The sequence below is a fragment of the Rhea pennata genome, chromosome 1, assembly GCF_028389875.1.
Source record: "Rhea pennata isolate bPtePen1 chromosome 1, bPtePen1.pri, whole genome shotgun sequence".
NCBI classification, from domain to species: Eukaryota; Metazoa; Chordata; class Aves; order Rheiformes; family Rheidae; genus Rhea; species Rhea pennata.
In genome coordinates this window covers 88,849,695-88,864,590 of record NC_084663.1, presented here as the reverse complement: position 1 = coordinate 88,864,590, position 14,896 = coordinate 88,849,695, and the positions used below count along the sequence as shown (strand labels likewise).

Here is a 14,896-nt window from a genome sequence, read left to right as displayed (position 1 = left end):
CTCGTAGGCAAGCTCAGGAAGTGCAGGCTAGATGAGAAGACAGGGAGGTGGCTTGAGAACTGGCTGAGAGGCAGAGCTCGGAGGGTTGTACTCAGTGGCACAGAGTCTAGTTGGAGGCCTGTGGCTAGTGGAGTTCCCCAGGGCCCAGTACTGGGTCCCATCCTGTTCAACTTCTTCATCAATGACGTGGATGAGGGGACAGAGTGCTTCCTCAGCAAGTTTGTTGATGATACCAAGCTGGGAGGAGTGGCTGATACACCAGAGGGCTGTGCTGCCATTCAGAGAGACCTGGACAGGCTGGAGAGCTGGGTGGAGAGGAACCTCATGAAGTTCAACAAGGGTAAGTGCAGGGCCCTGCACCTAGGGAGGAATAACCCTAGGCACCAGTACAGGCTGGGGGCTGACCTTCTGGAGAGCAGCTTTGTAGAGAAGGACCTGGGAGTGCTGGTGGATGACAAGTTGACCATAAGCCAGCAATGTGGCCTTGTGGCCAGGAAGGCCAAAGGTATCCTAGGGTGCGTTAGAAAGAGTATTGCCAGCAGGCTGAGGGAGGTGATCCTGCCCCTCCACTCAGCCCTGGTGAGGCCTCGTCTTGAGTACTGTGTCCAGTTCTGGGCTGCCCAGTACAAGAGAGACATGGAGCTACTGGAGAGAGTCCAGCGTAGGGCTACCAAGTTGATCAGAGGGCTGGAGCATCTCTCTTATGAGGAAGGGCTGTGAGAGCTGGGCCCGCTGAGCCTAGGGAAGAGAAGACTGAGGTGGGGGATCTTATCAATGTCTACAAATACCTTAAGGGAAGGCGTCAAGAGGACAGGGCAGACTTTTTCAAGTGGTGCCAAATGACAAGGCCAGAGGCAATGGGCACAAACTGAGACACAGGAAGTTCTGTCTGACTTTAGGAAGAACTTCTTTACTGTGAGAGTGATACAGCACTAGCACAGGTTGCCCAGAGAGGTTGCGGAATTTCCTTCTCTGGAGAAACTCAAAACCCACCTGGACATGATCCTGTCTAACATGCTCTAGGTGACTCTGCTTGAGCAGGGTGGGGGTTGAATAGATGACCTCCAGAGGTCCCTTCCAACCTCAACCACTCTGTGATTTTGTCAAAAGACAACCACAGCCTTCCTGGGCTTTTGGAAGAAAAGTTTCATACTTCCATTGATGAAGAGCCTGTACTACACTATACTGTAGGCATGACATTTGTTTAGATCTAATTTCTTTATACGACTATTAAGTTCACACCGCCACTCTGCCTACTTCAGAAATTGGTACATATATCTGAAGATGTCACTTGAAAGTTAGCTGGGGCTGAATTATAATGAACAAGGAATGCAGCAAGATGTACTGAGTTACCCACTTGAGATATTCCCAGTGATGGGAATATCTAATCTTTGGAGTAACTAGCAACAACTACAAATAAGCAGGAAGAGTCACAACTCAAGATGAGACTTTGAAAAAGTACAGCACATCATTTCTCTTCTGTGAGAAGAATTTATTTAGATTAAATTATTCCTTCAGATGGAGCTCCAAGTATTTCCCCACATCAAATATTTTTAAAACATCAGCAGAAAGCAGTCAGGAATCTCTCTCTCCTACTCAGATTAAGGGGGTCTAGAGAGATGGCATTTAAGGAAATATGAACAAGAGATTCTTCAAAAGCAGCTAAGAAGAAGGTCATCTTCTGATTCACAAGATGATGATACTGTGTTCCTAGATGAAGATACGTTTTTCTGACAAGCTGGCAAGCACGCAACAGGCCCTGAGAACCTCCATGTACAACTGGTTGAAGACGAGCTAGCAAGATGACACGAAATGGAAGTGTACCAACACCACTGAAAGTAAATCAAAGTGTGACAAAAGCCTAACAGGTTTCTGATGCAGCAAAGGACTGAAGGTATTCATCGTGTAACTTGCAGAAAGCCCAAGTCCCACTGAACTGAAAAATCAATTTTTTACAAACATGGCTTCCTAGTGGATGTCATCATGATTTACATGACAAGGGAGGACTACGGTTAATATGGCAGTGCCTTAAAAGTTATCCTCTAGTCTAATGCAAAATATTCATACCCACACGTAGATCCAGCTGTCGTGTTGTGAAATGAACTCTGAATAATCAAAGTTGAATAAGCAACTGAAGAGATATATATCTTGGCTATAAGACTGTGACTTTTAGTCATCCTGAATTAATAGCAACCAGCAGAAAAGTTTAAATTGATCCTTCCTGCAGGAGAATCAAGTATGTTTAAGTGGATGGGAGGTCAAATTCATTTCCAAATACTAGATAAAAGTGTTCAAATATATCCCTTTTGGGGAGCTCAAAATACTTCATTTCCTCTGTTCCCACATTTCAGATGTATAGTTCCAAGAAAGCTATCTAAAAAGCATGACTCCAAAACATTTACTATATAACAGCAGGTCACAGGTCACAATCTGCAATTCCTACAAATTTTGCTGCTATTTGGCTGATCACATACCTCTATTTCTCCTACTGTTAGCTAACATTAGCATACATTTGTGCTACAATAAAAGCTTTAAATAGTAATATTCTACAACAGCAAATGAAAGAGGTGGAGACCATCTGTCAACAAATTTCAAATGAACCCCACTTTAAATGAGATTTTAAATAACCTACTGTTGTGTAACATGCTGTACCCAAGACTTATGTTTCTGGTAATTTTTACGCTGCAGAACTGGCTGTCTTCAACTGTATTGAGGCTGCAGAACCCAAGAGACTTTGCAATTTTTATACCAACCTTTCAAACACGAGTGAAATTTAAACATCATTCTGGGAGTAGGGAGAGAATGTTTCATGACTTCTGTATACATTTGAAAAAACAAATATGCTCAATTATTCCTTGAGTATAGGTCACTTTTAAAGGACATAAAACAGAACGGACAGGTCCCTGCCAACAGCTGGCATAAAGGAAAATTTAGGATCTCAGTTTCTACTTTTCCTCATTCTCAAAGGCGAGAAGAAAAATGACTATGTTTGGGGTGAAAGTACTATTTCCCATCTACTCCCAGTTTGGCAATTAGCTTCAGGTGTGACATTAAAAGAGAAGCATCTCATCACCCAGGTCATGCGCTTCATTAAGACACTTTCTCATGGCCCTTGTTAATCTTGAATGTGCTAGCCTCACACAACTACAACTCACTCTGTATTCTCACCATAGCCCTGTGTCAGTGCTTTATGCACAATCAATTTAACATTTCACAACACAAGATTTGGTAGACAGATCTATTGAAAAGCAGCCCACATCTGCAGTTTACCTTCTGTTTTTCCTTCCAGTCGTGGCCTGAGAATCTATACCGTCTCAGCAACAAGTACATGGGCAGAAAAATATTCATGGCACCTGCCTATTCAAATTCACGTTTTCCATCATACTTTCTTTAACATTTCAGCGAACACTCTTTCTAGTGATTATTACTTTAAGGTTTACAACATTTTTTTTTAAAGACTTCCCTAAAACATACTATCTTATTACTATAACTTTTCAATTGAAGAGACTTGGCTTACTATAAATGGGAGTTATTCCTACATTGAAGCTACCTGTTTCACTTCATTTCTATGTATGGATGGCTACATTCCTAATAGAAGATGAAAACCCAGAACAATGCAGGTTTTGATGATCATTCAGAATCCCCCTTTCTACCGTTAAAAAAAAATCATTCAAAAACCCATTTCTGGTGAGGTGAAAACCATTACCTCACCTATAATTCACAGAAGTTCAAGCCTTTACACTGGACACTCCTTTGGCTGTTGTGAGACAAAGCATTAGTTTTGGAACACCGTGTATTCGGTGATGAGTCAATCCAAAATGATCACACAGTCATGGTAGTGTCATTTAAAGAAACTGTAGATGGCAAACAGCCTATCAACAGCTTTAATAAAGTACTCCTCTGCTTCCTTTATGCTTGTATGAGGTTGTATTGAAACAGAATCATCAGAATTGAAGCACACAGATGCTATATAAAATTAACAGTTCACAGTTGTTTACTTCTACTATTGTAGAGCTGAAAATATCCAAATGTAGAGTTGGAAAATGTCCAGCTAATGAAAACAGCTTCTAGCAAATGGAGCAACACGACAATTGCTGCTTGGCAAACACCTCAACAATTAGAGCACATCTATTTTCTAATTTTTATAATTCCACACTGTCAAAGTCAAATCAATGGTAAGGCAAAATGTTATGAATTTGCTGATAAGGCCTCTATAGCCTCCAATTCCTAATTGAACTATGAAAGGGCTTACAGGATTATCATCGTGATATAAATAATCGTATTTACCCAAACTCTTTAAATATAGTTTCTCAGGCTTGCAGGCATTAATCACCTCTCCCTTCATCAATCAACAAAACATGGCAGCTGCTCATAACAGCTCCAGACAAGATGAGAAGACGACATCTGTGAACTCCTGTCTTGTTTCAAAGGGTAGAACAGGAGTTTTTGAGAACTTCTGAGGGCAGATATCACAGCTGTTGCATGAACGTTTGGGAAAGTGGAGCAATCAGAAGTGTTTCCAGGGACCATTTTACATCTCATGAAAAGGGCACAATGCAAAACACTGCACCATTCCAAGATGCTTTTCAAAAGGAAAAAAATATTGCCAGTGTAATCATCAATCCTACTCCTGATGGCTACAACACTACTTCCAGTTTTCCACTGGTGTTTCCTATGCAAACTGTCCTCACTTGAACCTGCTGAGCTTGAAAGATACTAGGCCAAAAAACAACAGTAAGAACCCAAGGAAGGCAGGGGAAAGGTAAGCGCGAGACATGGAACCTCCAGACGAAAGGAGGTGACTGGAGGACTTCCAGCGAGACAACAGCCATTACAGTAATTCAAGCTTGGGTTACATGGCCAAAGGCTGCAGGAGACCTGGCAAGAGCCTAAAAATGTCTGTGAATAGCTCTCATCTCAAGCACATCCCACCAAGAACGTAGAGCAGGCCACACAACTGCCAAGTCCGACCAGCCAGCGAGCTCCAAATAGAGCAAATAACTCCAAAGAGATGGCAAATTACTGTTGGTGTCAGACGCCACATTAGTACAGTGACAAAAACACCAGCAACGCAAGTTTTACAGCTCTTCCAAGGAATGATAGACATCACCGAGAATTTCTGTTCTTCTACTTATACACTTTTGCTTTGGAGAGAGCTTTTTTCCACACATGAGCAACATAAACACATGTGTACTACAGCAGCACTTAATTCGCAAGTTCAAGGAAGAAATTCTGTTAATAGAGGCCCCTTGCAGTGATGAAGTAAATAAATTCATCATATCCTCCGTAATACTCCTATCTTACATAATGTACAGTATAGGCAAGTTCACAGGAAGCACACACAGTGCTCCTCAGACACCTCCTTCACCACAGAAGTTGAATGAGGAGGGGGAGACTAGCACAGAGAAAAGGCATTTCAGTGGTAAAACAGCTAAACTGGAGAGATCCTGGGAAGTCAGAACCCAATTTTTTTAAGCTATGAATTACCCTTCCATGTTTCTAATTTGAGTCACTGAATATTCACAGCTTACTAAATGTTATCAATCAAGATGTGTTTGAACGTAAGTGCTATATACATTTTATATATTCTGAAATATTAGGTCTGTCTCACTTTAACAACAAGACTTTCAGGTAGAAGATATTTTTGCCCAAGGTTTTTAGGTCTCGATTCTCCATCTGCAAAATAGAGCTGCCATTTTCCACCTTTTACCTCACATAGGTAGGAGGAGGGGAGAAGGCTGCATGTGTGATGTATCTGGCACAAAGAAATTTAATAACTGTTTTCAAAGCCAAGTACTAATTGCATGCAACAAAGGAAAAAGAGCAAGATTCTGAAAGAAGGAAAATCATGCATGTTAATAAATACTGGCACAATATGTAAGCACTATTTCTAAGTACATTGAAATTGCAACCCTTTTAAGAGAATAAAATGCTTAAAATACAATTAAAACATGGTGTGTCATTACTCATAATTGTAAGGGGGCAAATAAAGATCACTGGAACACACTCTACAAAGGTGATTTAATATCTGTTTTGCTAAGCTTATAACAATGCACATTTTCACACCAATTCCCAAGTAGTAATTCAGGGATCGAAGAAGCATTTAGAATTCCATACCTTGATTATTTCCACCAACTGATCCACACCACTGTCACCTGGAAAGATTGGTTGTCCTAGTAACAGTTCAGCCAATACACAGCCTGCTGACCACACATCTAAAAAGGGGAAAAAAGTAGAACACAAATGGATGGTATGAGTAAAATGTAAACATTAGTTATTTCCTATAAATAGCATCAATTTTAAGATACTTATTTTATTCCTTGCTGTATTATGTACCGTGCGTAACAAACAAGAATCAAGACCATTCCTCCCCAACTCCTGAGATATTACAATCTAGAAAACGCAGATTCCTGGCATAAAGCAGTGATGTGCAGATGTTTTAGAAGTCAAACTATGAGACAATGAGAACTGGAAAAATTGTTAAACATGACAATATATTGACATTAAAACACAAACTTATGGAAAAGCACTGAGAATATTTGCCACCTGAAAATGAAGAATTTCCCCAAATCAGAAAAAATATATCTGAAGTATCGAAAAAGTGTGTTAAAGAAACAAAACAATCTCCCCCCCGGCCATGAATTACTGACTATGCGCAGGCAAAACCTACGGAGAACAGGTGGTATTTTTCAATTTTTTGTCAGTTGAATAGACTTATTTTTTCACCTCTATATTGAAGGCATACATTTGCTAGCAGAGGAATCAGTATTGAAAATACTACTAGTGTTCTGAATTTCAAAATTAAGGGATCTGGGAGACAGCCTACCTCAATTATACCAGGCTTAATTCTTATCCTAATTCCATCTACAAGCATGGCTGTATTACAACTCTGCTAAGCACAGACCAAAGAACAACTCAACAGCATCCATACTAGAAGTTACCAACTTTTACACACATACCAAGAGCCACAACTAGCAGCTACTTTTCTACAGGAATAAAAATTTCATCGTCTATTACAGATCATTTCCTGCGCAGCTACTCACCATTTGACCTTTGTACATAGAGATAATTGAACATTACGGCAGTAAAAGTTTAAGAAAACATCTGAGTGTTTTGTAGAATACAGCATTTTATTCTCACAATATATTTAATCTAAAGGAAGAATATAACTAAGCAGATACAGTATTACACAGCAGTTTATGAAATAGTGAAGTTTTTCAGCACACTAAAGGCATCACATCCAGCTGCAGAGATAACTTTTTCTCAAAAAAAATAGGTTGACTATAAAGTTTTCTAGAAAGACATTATTTATTCAATGCAAATCTGAAACCTTACACAAAATCCCTTACACAAAACTTGGAAAAAAAAATTCCTTACACAAAACTTGGAAAATCTACACTACTGTAATACTCTAAAAGAGAAAAAAAACCCAAAACAAAACAAAATCAGCTCCCCTCCTCCCAATTTACTTCAAATTCTTGCCTGCTCCTATAAGCTCAGTTACCATCAGGAAACAAAAAAACCCAGAAAACTCAAAATCCAGAGAATTTACCTTCCGAGGTCCCTTCCAACCTGAGTTATGCCATTATCATAAAAACTATTATTTCCCTAGTGCATTTGAACAACGTCAATTGGGAAGCAAGACACATATGTCACATATATTCTGTGACTGTTCTCTAAATAGCCTATTATCACTTTGTCAAATCAGCTAGAGACTGACACAAAAATAAAAACACCCTTCAGGAACTTAAGACTGATAATAAAATAATGTGCAAACTGGAACAAACTTTTTTCCAGTTTCCAAAATAAATAGAAATGGGGGGCAATGCAAAGATATTTAGTGCAACTTTCCAAATCACGCATCTCTAGGTCAAGTTGTACTTGTACTTAATGTCTCAGTACAAATGTCCTATTAGGCTTTATCCTGAAAGGTGACCGTTTACAACACAAAGGGTAACTAGAACTGGTTCAAAATTTTAAGTCTTGAATTTCAACAAGCAAGCAAACCAGATTAAGATTTTTGAAATTTTAGTCGTGTTTAACAGAAGCTGATACAGCCAGCAAGGTGCTGGGATCTCAACAATAAACAAAGAAGCCATCAAGTAAAGAACAATTGTATGTTTTTTGTCCAGGTCTGATAGCTATTGCCATCATAGGTACAACAGAAGGATGATGTAAAGAATCACCTTTTAATATCATCCCATACATACCAAGAGCCTGTCAAATAAGTAACTGGGTTTACAGAAAATTGCAGAACAGCTTGAGAGATGGCATGTGTGTCTTCAGAAGTAATGAAGAAATGGATTAAATGTACTAAAGTGTCCAAGTATTGAAACTTAAAAGCCTACATGAAGGTGCCTTAAAAGGTTTTGAAAAAGCTGAGTCCTTTATACCAATTATCCAAAACAAGTGATGTCCAAAAGGTATAATCGTTATTGACAATTTAGACATTTAGGATTGAAAGAGACTCAGTACATGGGAAGAGGAAAGTATTTGACAAAACATACACAAAATCAACGCTGACAGAGTGAGCTGGCATTTAGCGGTCGGTTCCTATAAAAATCTTGAAATTATGCTAGCACTCTCTTCTCGTCTTAAGACTGCGGCTTTGTAAGCCTTCTAGTCTGGTTTCCCCCATGAAATCAGCTTTGTGCTGTTTTATCCTTTCCCAGTCTCCCGAAATGCTTTTGCCCCCACTAGCAAATCTCAGACGGGTCTGAAAGGCAAAGGTCTAGAAAAGACATTCCAGAGATTTGCAAAAACAGAGAGCAGCATCTCTGCTGAGGAAAAGACAGCTCAGCCCTGCACAACGTGCCCGGCTCGCCCAGCACAAACCACAGCTGCAAACCAGCTGCAATACGTGCAGTATCTTGTTCAGACTAGAAGGCCAAATGAAAAAAGGCAGAGGACGTGGAAGAAAGCTGAGGGCACCGCCATGGGAGAGAGGCTAAGCAGAAAGGACGTGGGTCATGAGGACCCAGCTGGAGAAGCCTTAAGTAACACTTGCGGACTTACCCTGGCGCGGATACTGCAAACACACAACAACCTGAAACTCAGCTACTTGTTCCTCATGCAGTGAAGTCTTTCAAATCAGGCGATTTAATGCCTTATGAAAAGTCAGTTCAAGTTGCCTTCATTTTATTTACTAACACTTTAAACTAACACACACACACACGGAGACCGAAATAAGCTAGAGACCTTTTGGAATGCACATTTTCTTCCAGGAACATAATTTCACTGACTTCTGGACTCGAACTTGTGCAATATTCCCTGCTCAAGGAAATGAACCAACCTTTTAAGCATTCTCACTCAATGCCAGAGATCTACTAACTTCAGCAGCCTGAAGCAGGGATAGCAGCGGGCTGGAGCTTATCAGATACCTATCACTGGTGAGTAAAGCACAGTAAGGAAGACAGTTGAAACCTTAACTCCGCTCAAACGTAATGGATTTTGAGACTGCCTTTTAACAGGACTGTAATTCAACTCTACAATGATTTAGTTTGTTTTCTTTTTCTTTCCATGTGTTATTTCGAAATTTATATTCTGAATTCAGATGGTAATATTTTTTGGAATCCTAAAGTAAACACTGCATTAAATTCTATGTTTAAAGATATGTTACTTGAGAGAAACGGTAAGGTAGATGACACCAGTTTTTGATTTCTCCTTATTAGACCATTTTTCTGCCTTAGCAAATGATCACAGCTCACAAGTATAGTTTAATAACCTTTCAGAGCAAATTTGCAGCATATCTATCTACTCCCACGGCAGAAGAAACATTTTCAATATTGTTTCTTTATAACATGCACAAATTAATTAAGGCAAAATACAACTTTTCATTTAAATGTTTTAAACCAGTTAATAAGCAAGACAAGACAGGACCTTAACAGAAAACAAGAATCAAATCAACATGTTACCATGCCAAAATAGTGGGGGCAATGAGAAATTTAAAGAGAAAACAGTGAGGGCTATTAATTTTATACAGAAGAAAGCAAGTAAGGTTCATTTCTCCAGGTCTTCAGCTAAATGTAACAATACAGATAGGAAATGGAACTACCTGCCAAAACCAAGATTCTTACAAAATTATTTCAGAGAGCCTTCACAAATAATAATAGCAGCTAAAGCTGTACCTTTTATAGACTAAAGAAAAAGGAAATGTTTAGAGAAATACCTTTATCATGCAAACTACCAGTACTTATTTAAGCACGTAAAAGAATCACATAGCCTCTTATTCTCCAAAAAACATTTATGTTTCTTATTTCAATTAATACAAGTTTCTGTTACTTTATTGTTGCCAGGTAGGCATTAACTTATCTAACAATCGGTTCTGAATAACTCCCTGTCTTTTGAATGCAATCACAGCACTGCAAAAAGAAAAGGAAAATCTTTTAGTTCAATAACAAGCATCCAACATGACAACCTGCAAAATACACTTCCTAGCTTTAATATACAAGTGGACAACTGCGGTCTCTGACAAGATACACTATCCACAAACCTCATAGCTCTGATCTCAAGGTCTTCCTTCCCAAACTGAGAGGCTAGCACCCTTCCTCATCTCAGGATCAACATTCATCATATTATGCCCCAGCTTCTTCCCTAACTTGCTATTTGGAGGGACATTTAGAACTACTTAAAAAAAAAAAAAAAAAAAAAAAAAAAAAAAAAAAAAAAAAAAGAAAGAAAGTAAGAAAAACACTTTTCTTCATTTGACACTTTGTGGAGCACATCCACCTTTGTGCATTTTCTTCTTTGTCTAGTCATCTGTACCCCACTATGCCTTCGTCCTGGGCTGATGGACTTTCGCCACCTTGTGCATGACTGAAATTTGCTGTTCTTGAAGCAGACTGACTGCATAAACGAGTAGGGGAAGAAACGAAGAACAGAGTCAGAAGAGAAGCCTTAGGAAGTCAACGCCAGCTGCTTTGAGCTGCCAAATGCCATAGCACAAAATGCTTTTCAGTTGCTATTTATTCGGAGCGAGTCTGGAAATGTCAAAATGAGATCAAAACCCTGGATCACTGGCACACCTGCCAAAACACTCAAACAAGAGTTTTGCACACCAATCTACCACAGGTTGTATGAGACAGAATAAGGCTGAAAACTAAAATGTTTGGAAAGTCATCAGGAATACAAGTTAAACACAGATATCGCTATTTTTCTGCGATGAAAAGATGAAATTACACTGACTGGACACAGCATTGTTGAATAAATTAACACCTATGCTTATTTTCAGCATTGGACGTCACCACCTGAGATATAAAGGCAACTACTAGTTCTTATCTGGCAACAGGTTTGAGGCACACCTGGCAACAGTTTTGCTTCCCTGAAATTCTGAGATAACCTGACTACACATGCCTGCAAAAGAAATGCTGTTTTGGACTGCTCAGACAAAATACTCTCCCTCTCAGTCTCAGCATTCACTAGGAAAGTGAATGAGTAACTGTGATACTTATTTTTGGCCAGCCCAGCAGAAGCCTGTAACACTGCCATTCAGATCAATCTTTTCCTGCCTGTGGCTATAAATGTTCCCTCCGGAATGCCCTCGATTCCTGCCAACCCAGCGACTGAGAAAGTGCGCTGGACACCAGAACCACCTTGTCACCTGGCAGTGCCATCATGCTTTGCAGTAAGCTGTCATTGCCCCACCACCTACCCAAGTAAAAATGTCAGTTCAGTGGGTAAAGCTTAACTGCACAGCTGCTTTTTCCACAATCCAGTCACGTGATGACAGAAACATCTGCATCCACCCCTATTACACCTCCTGTCTGTGTGTGTCCCAGTACATCTTGGGGGAATCTGGGCAGCAATCCCATAGTTTTCCAGCAGGCAACAGCGACAAGAGCTAAAGCACAGCCAGCAGCATGCAGGGCAACACGCTCCATGACAGCATAACATACGCAAGGAACCAGCTTCAGCCCAGCTACTATTGGAGAGCTGGTGGGCTTCGTTCACAAAACTCCTACAAAACTGTGCGCCATCCTTAGCTACACACACGTGCTTTCAGCATTCACAGGCAAAGATACATCCAGGCCCAGCTTCTTCCAGCTATGCAGGCACCCACGGTTTTTCCTTACTGTTGCAAAATCCCTTCAAGCTGTTCTGAAGGCAAGGCAAAAGAGCTATTGCACCGGCCTTGTTTTCTATTTATGTGGCAACAACGATTTAAAAACTCAGAGAGGTCATTTCCAAGGTAATTATTTTAATAGTCCTATGTCTGTTGGATGATGCGCAGAAGCAGTAAAGTGCTTCGGTGCTATTCTTACTATCATACGTATTTCTATATACTGCCAATACAGTGGTGTACATAAATGCACAGTCACAAAACTGCAAGAAACAACACCGGGCTGTGGTTTACTTTTAAATTACAATCTAGAAGGCTCCTCAAAGTCACAAACTTTGATAAAATAATCAAAGTAAGCTAGATCCCAGAAACTAAGAGCTGGAGTACAGTTCTGTTGTAACAACCCAAATGAAAAGACTCATGCTGGAACCAATTTTAGTTTCTGCTACATCTAAGACCACGTCATGTCACAATGACAAATTCACGTGCTGAAGTACAACCTAGTTATAGCCAGACAAACTAGCACCATTCTTGGTTACAATGCTGAATACTATGACTAACCACTGAACTGGTCATGACACACCTTGACTGTACTGCTAGTCTTGGGCCACCACGGTGTCACTGTGCATTTGTGTTTGTGTGGTTCTACATGTAAAACCACGTAATGGGTTTGTAAAGCACTTCTTGTTCAAAAATGCTTCTACTGATTACGCTAATGTACTGTGTTACTATTATAAACCTGAAGTAATGCTATCAAACAACAAAAACCTCATGAAAATAACTGGATGCCTTCCAGATAAGCTAAAAAAATTTCTACCTAAGACACTTTTTGGCTCCATATTTCTTTATCTATTTTAACATAGTTTTGAGACAGCACATTTAAACAGAAGAGTTAAGATCCTTACAACACATTTAAGCTCAGCTTTTGTTACTACACTCACAAGTGGATTTTTATACACAGAACAGAAGAAGAATATATAGCCAGAAAACTGTTGTACTACATTTAATCAGAAAGATGGAATTAGAAAAGGCAGGTGTGTCCACATTAACAAGGGGTAAATATAATGCACTATTAGCATACTGAAGCATTTCCGAATTTCTTGTACCTTGAGTTATGCACAAATTAATGATAATTAAATTTTCTTTTCTCCCTCCATCTTCCCCCCCCCCCCCTTCTGCTTTATAAAGGAAATCTATTATAGAATCACAGAATTGTTGAGGTTGAAAGGTACCTCTGGAGATCAAGCAGGGTCACCTACAGCATGTTAGACAGGGTTACATACAGGCAGGTTTTGAGTATCTCCAGAGAAGGAAATTCCGCAGCCTCTCTGGGCAACCTGTGCTAGTGCTCTGTCACCCTCACAGTGAAGAAATTCCTCCTCACGTTCAGGCGGAACTTCCTGTGGTTCAGTTGGTACCTGTTGCCTCTTGTCCTTTCGCATGGGACAACTGAAAAGAGTTTAGCCCCATTCCTGACACCCTCCCTTAAGGTATTTGTAGACATTGATAAGATCCCCCACCTCAGTCTTCTCTTCCCTAGGCTCAACGGGCCCAGCTCTCACAGCCCTTCCTCATAAGAGAGATGCTCCAGCCCTCTGATCAACTTGGTAGCCCTACGCTGGACTCTCTCCAGTAGCTCCATGTCTCTCTTGTACTGGGCAGCCCAGAACTGGACACAGTACTCAAGACGAGGCCTCACCAGGGCTGAGTGGAGGGGCAGGATCACCTCCCTCAGCCTGCTGGCAATACTCTTTCTAACACACCCTAGGATACCTTTGGCCTTCCTGGCCACAAGGCCACATTGCTGGCTCATGGTCAACTTGTCGTCCACCAGCACTCCCAGGTCCTTCTCTACAAAGCTGCTCTCCAGAAGGTCAGCCCCCAGCCTGTACTGGTGCCTAGGGTTATTCCTCCCCATATACAGGACACTGTGCTTGCTCTTGTTGAACTTCACGAGGTTCCTCTCTGCCCAACCCTCCAGCCTGTCCAGGTCTCTCTGAATGGCAGCACAGCCCTCTGGTGTATCAGCCACTCCTCCCAGCTTGGTATCATCAACAAACTTGCTGAGGAAGCACTCTGTCCCCTCATCCACGTCATTGATGAAGAAGTTGAACAGGATGGGACCCAGTACTGGGCCCTGGGGAACTCCACTAGCCACAGGCCTCCAACTAGACTCTGTGCCGCTGAGTACAACCCTCTGAGCTCTGCCTCTCAGCCAGTTCTCAAGCCACCTCCCTGTCTTCTCATCTAGCCTGCACTTCCTGAGCTTGCCTACGAGGATGCTATGGGAGACAGTGCCAAAAGCCTTGCTGAAGTCAAGGTACACAACGTCCACTGCTCTCCCCTCATCTACCCAGCCAACCATTCCATTGTAGAAGGCTATCAGATTGGTGAAGCAGGATTTCCCCTTGGTGAATCCATGCTGGCTACTCCTGACCACTTTCTCTTCCTCCCTGTGCTTGGAGATGACATCCAGAATGGGCTGTTCCATCAGCTTTCCAGGGATGGAGGTGAGGCTGACTGGCCTGTAGCTTCCTGGGTCCTCCTCCTTGCCCTTTTTGAAGACTGGAGTGACATCGGCGTTCTTCCAGTCCTCAGGCACCTTCCCAGTTCTCCATGATCTTTGAAAGACGATGGAGAGTGGCCTAGCAACATCTGCCAGCTCCTTCAGTACTCGTGGGTGCATCCCGTCAGGGCCCACGGATGTGTGGACATCAGGTTTGCTAATTAGGACCTCTAACCCCATCCTCCTCAACCAAAGGAAAGTCTTCCTTTCTCCAGACTTTCCCTCTCGCCTCCAGGCTCTGCGATTCCTGAGGGCTGCCCTTAGCAGTGAAG

The 14,896-nt window shown here is 41.2% G+C and overlaps 1 protein-coding gene across 3 annotated transcripts in view; it reads right to left on the bottom strand.

The window, feature by feature from the left end:
- GSK3B (glycogen synthase kinase 3 beta) overlaps positions 1–14,896 on the bottom strand; it is a 156,925-nt gene that overhangs the window by 36,747 nt on the left and 105,282 nt on the right. For all 3 annotated transcript variants that reach the window (XM_062595146.1, XM_062595129.1, XM_062595138.1), the window contains exon 7: positions 6,118–6,215. In XM_062595146.1, the coding sequence (XP_062451130.1) occupies positions 6,118–6,215 (98 nt within the window). The remainder of the gene's footprint in view (positions 1–6,117; positions 6,216–14,896) is intronic.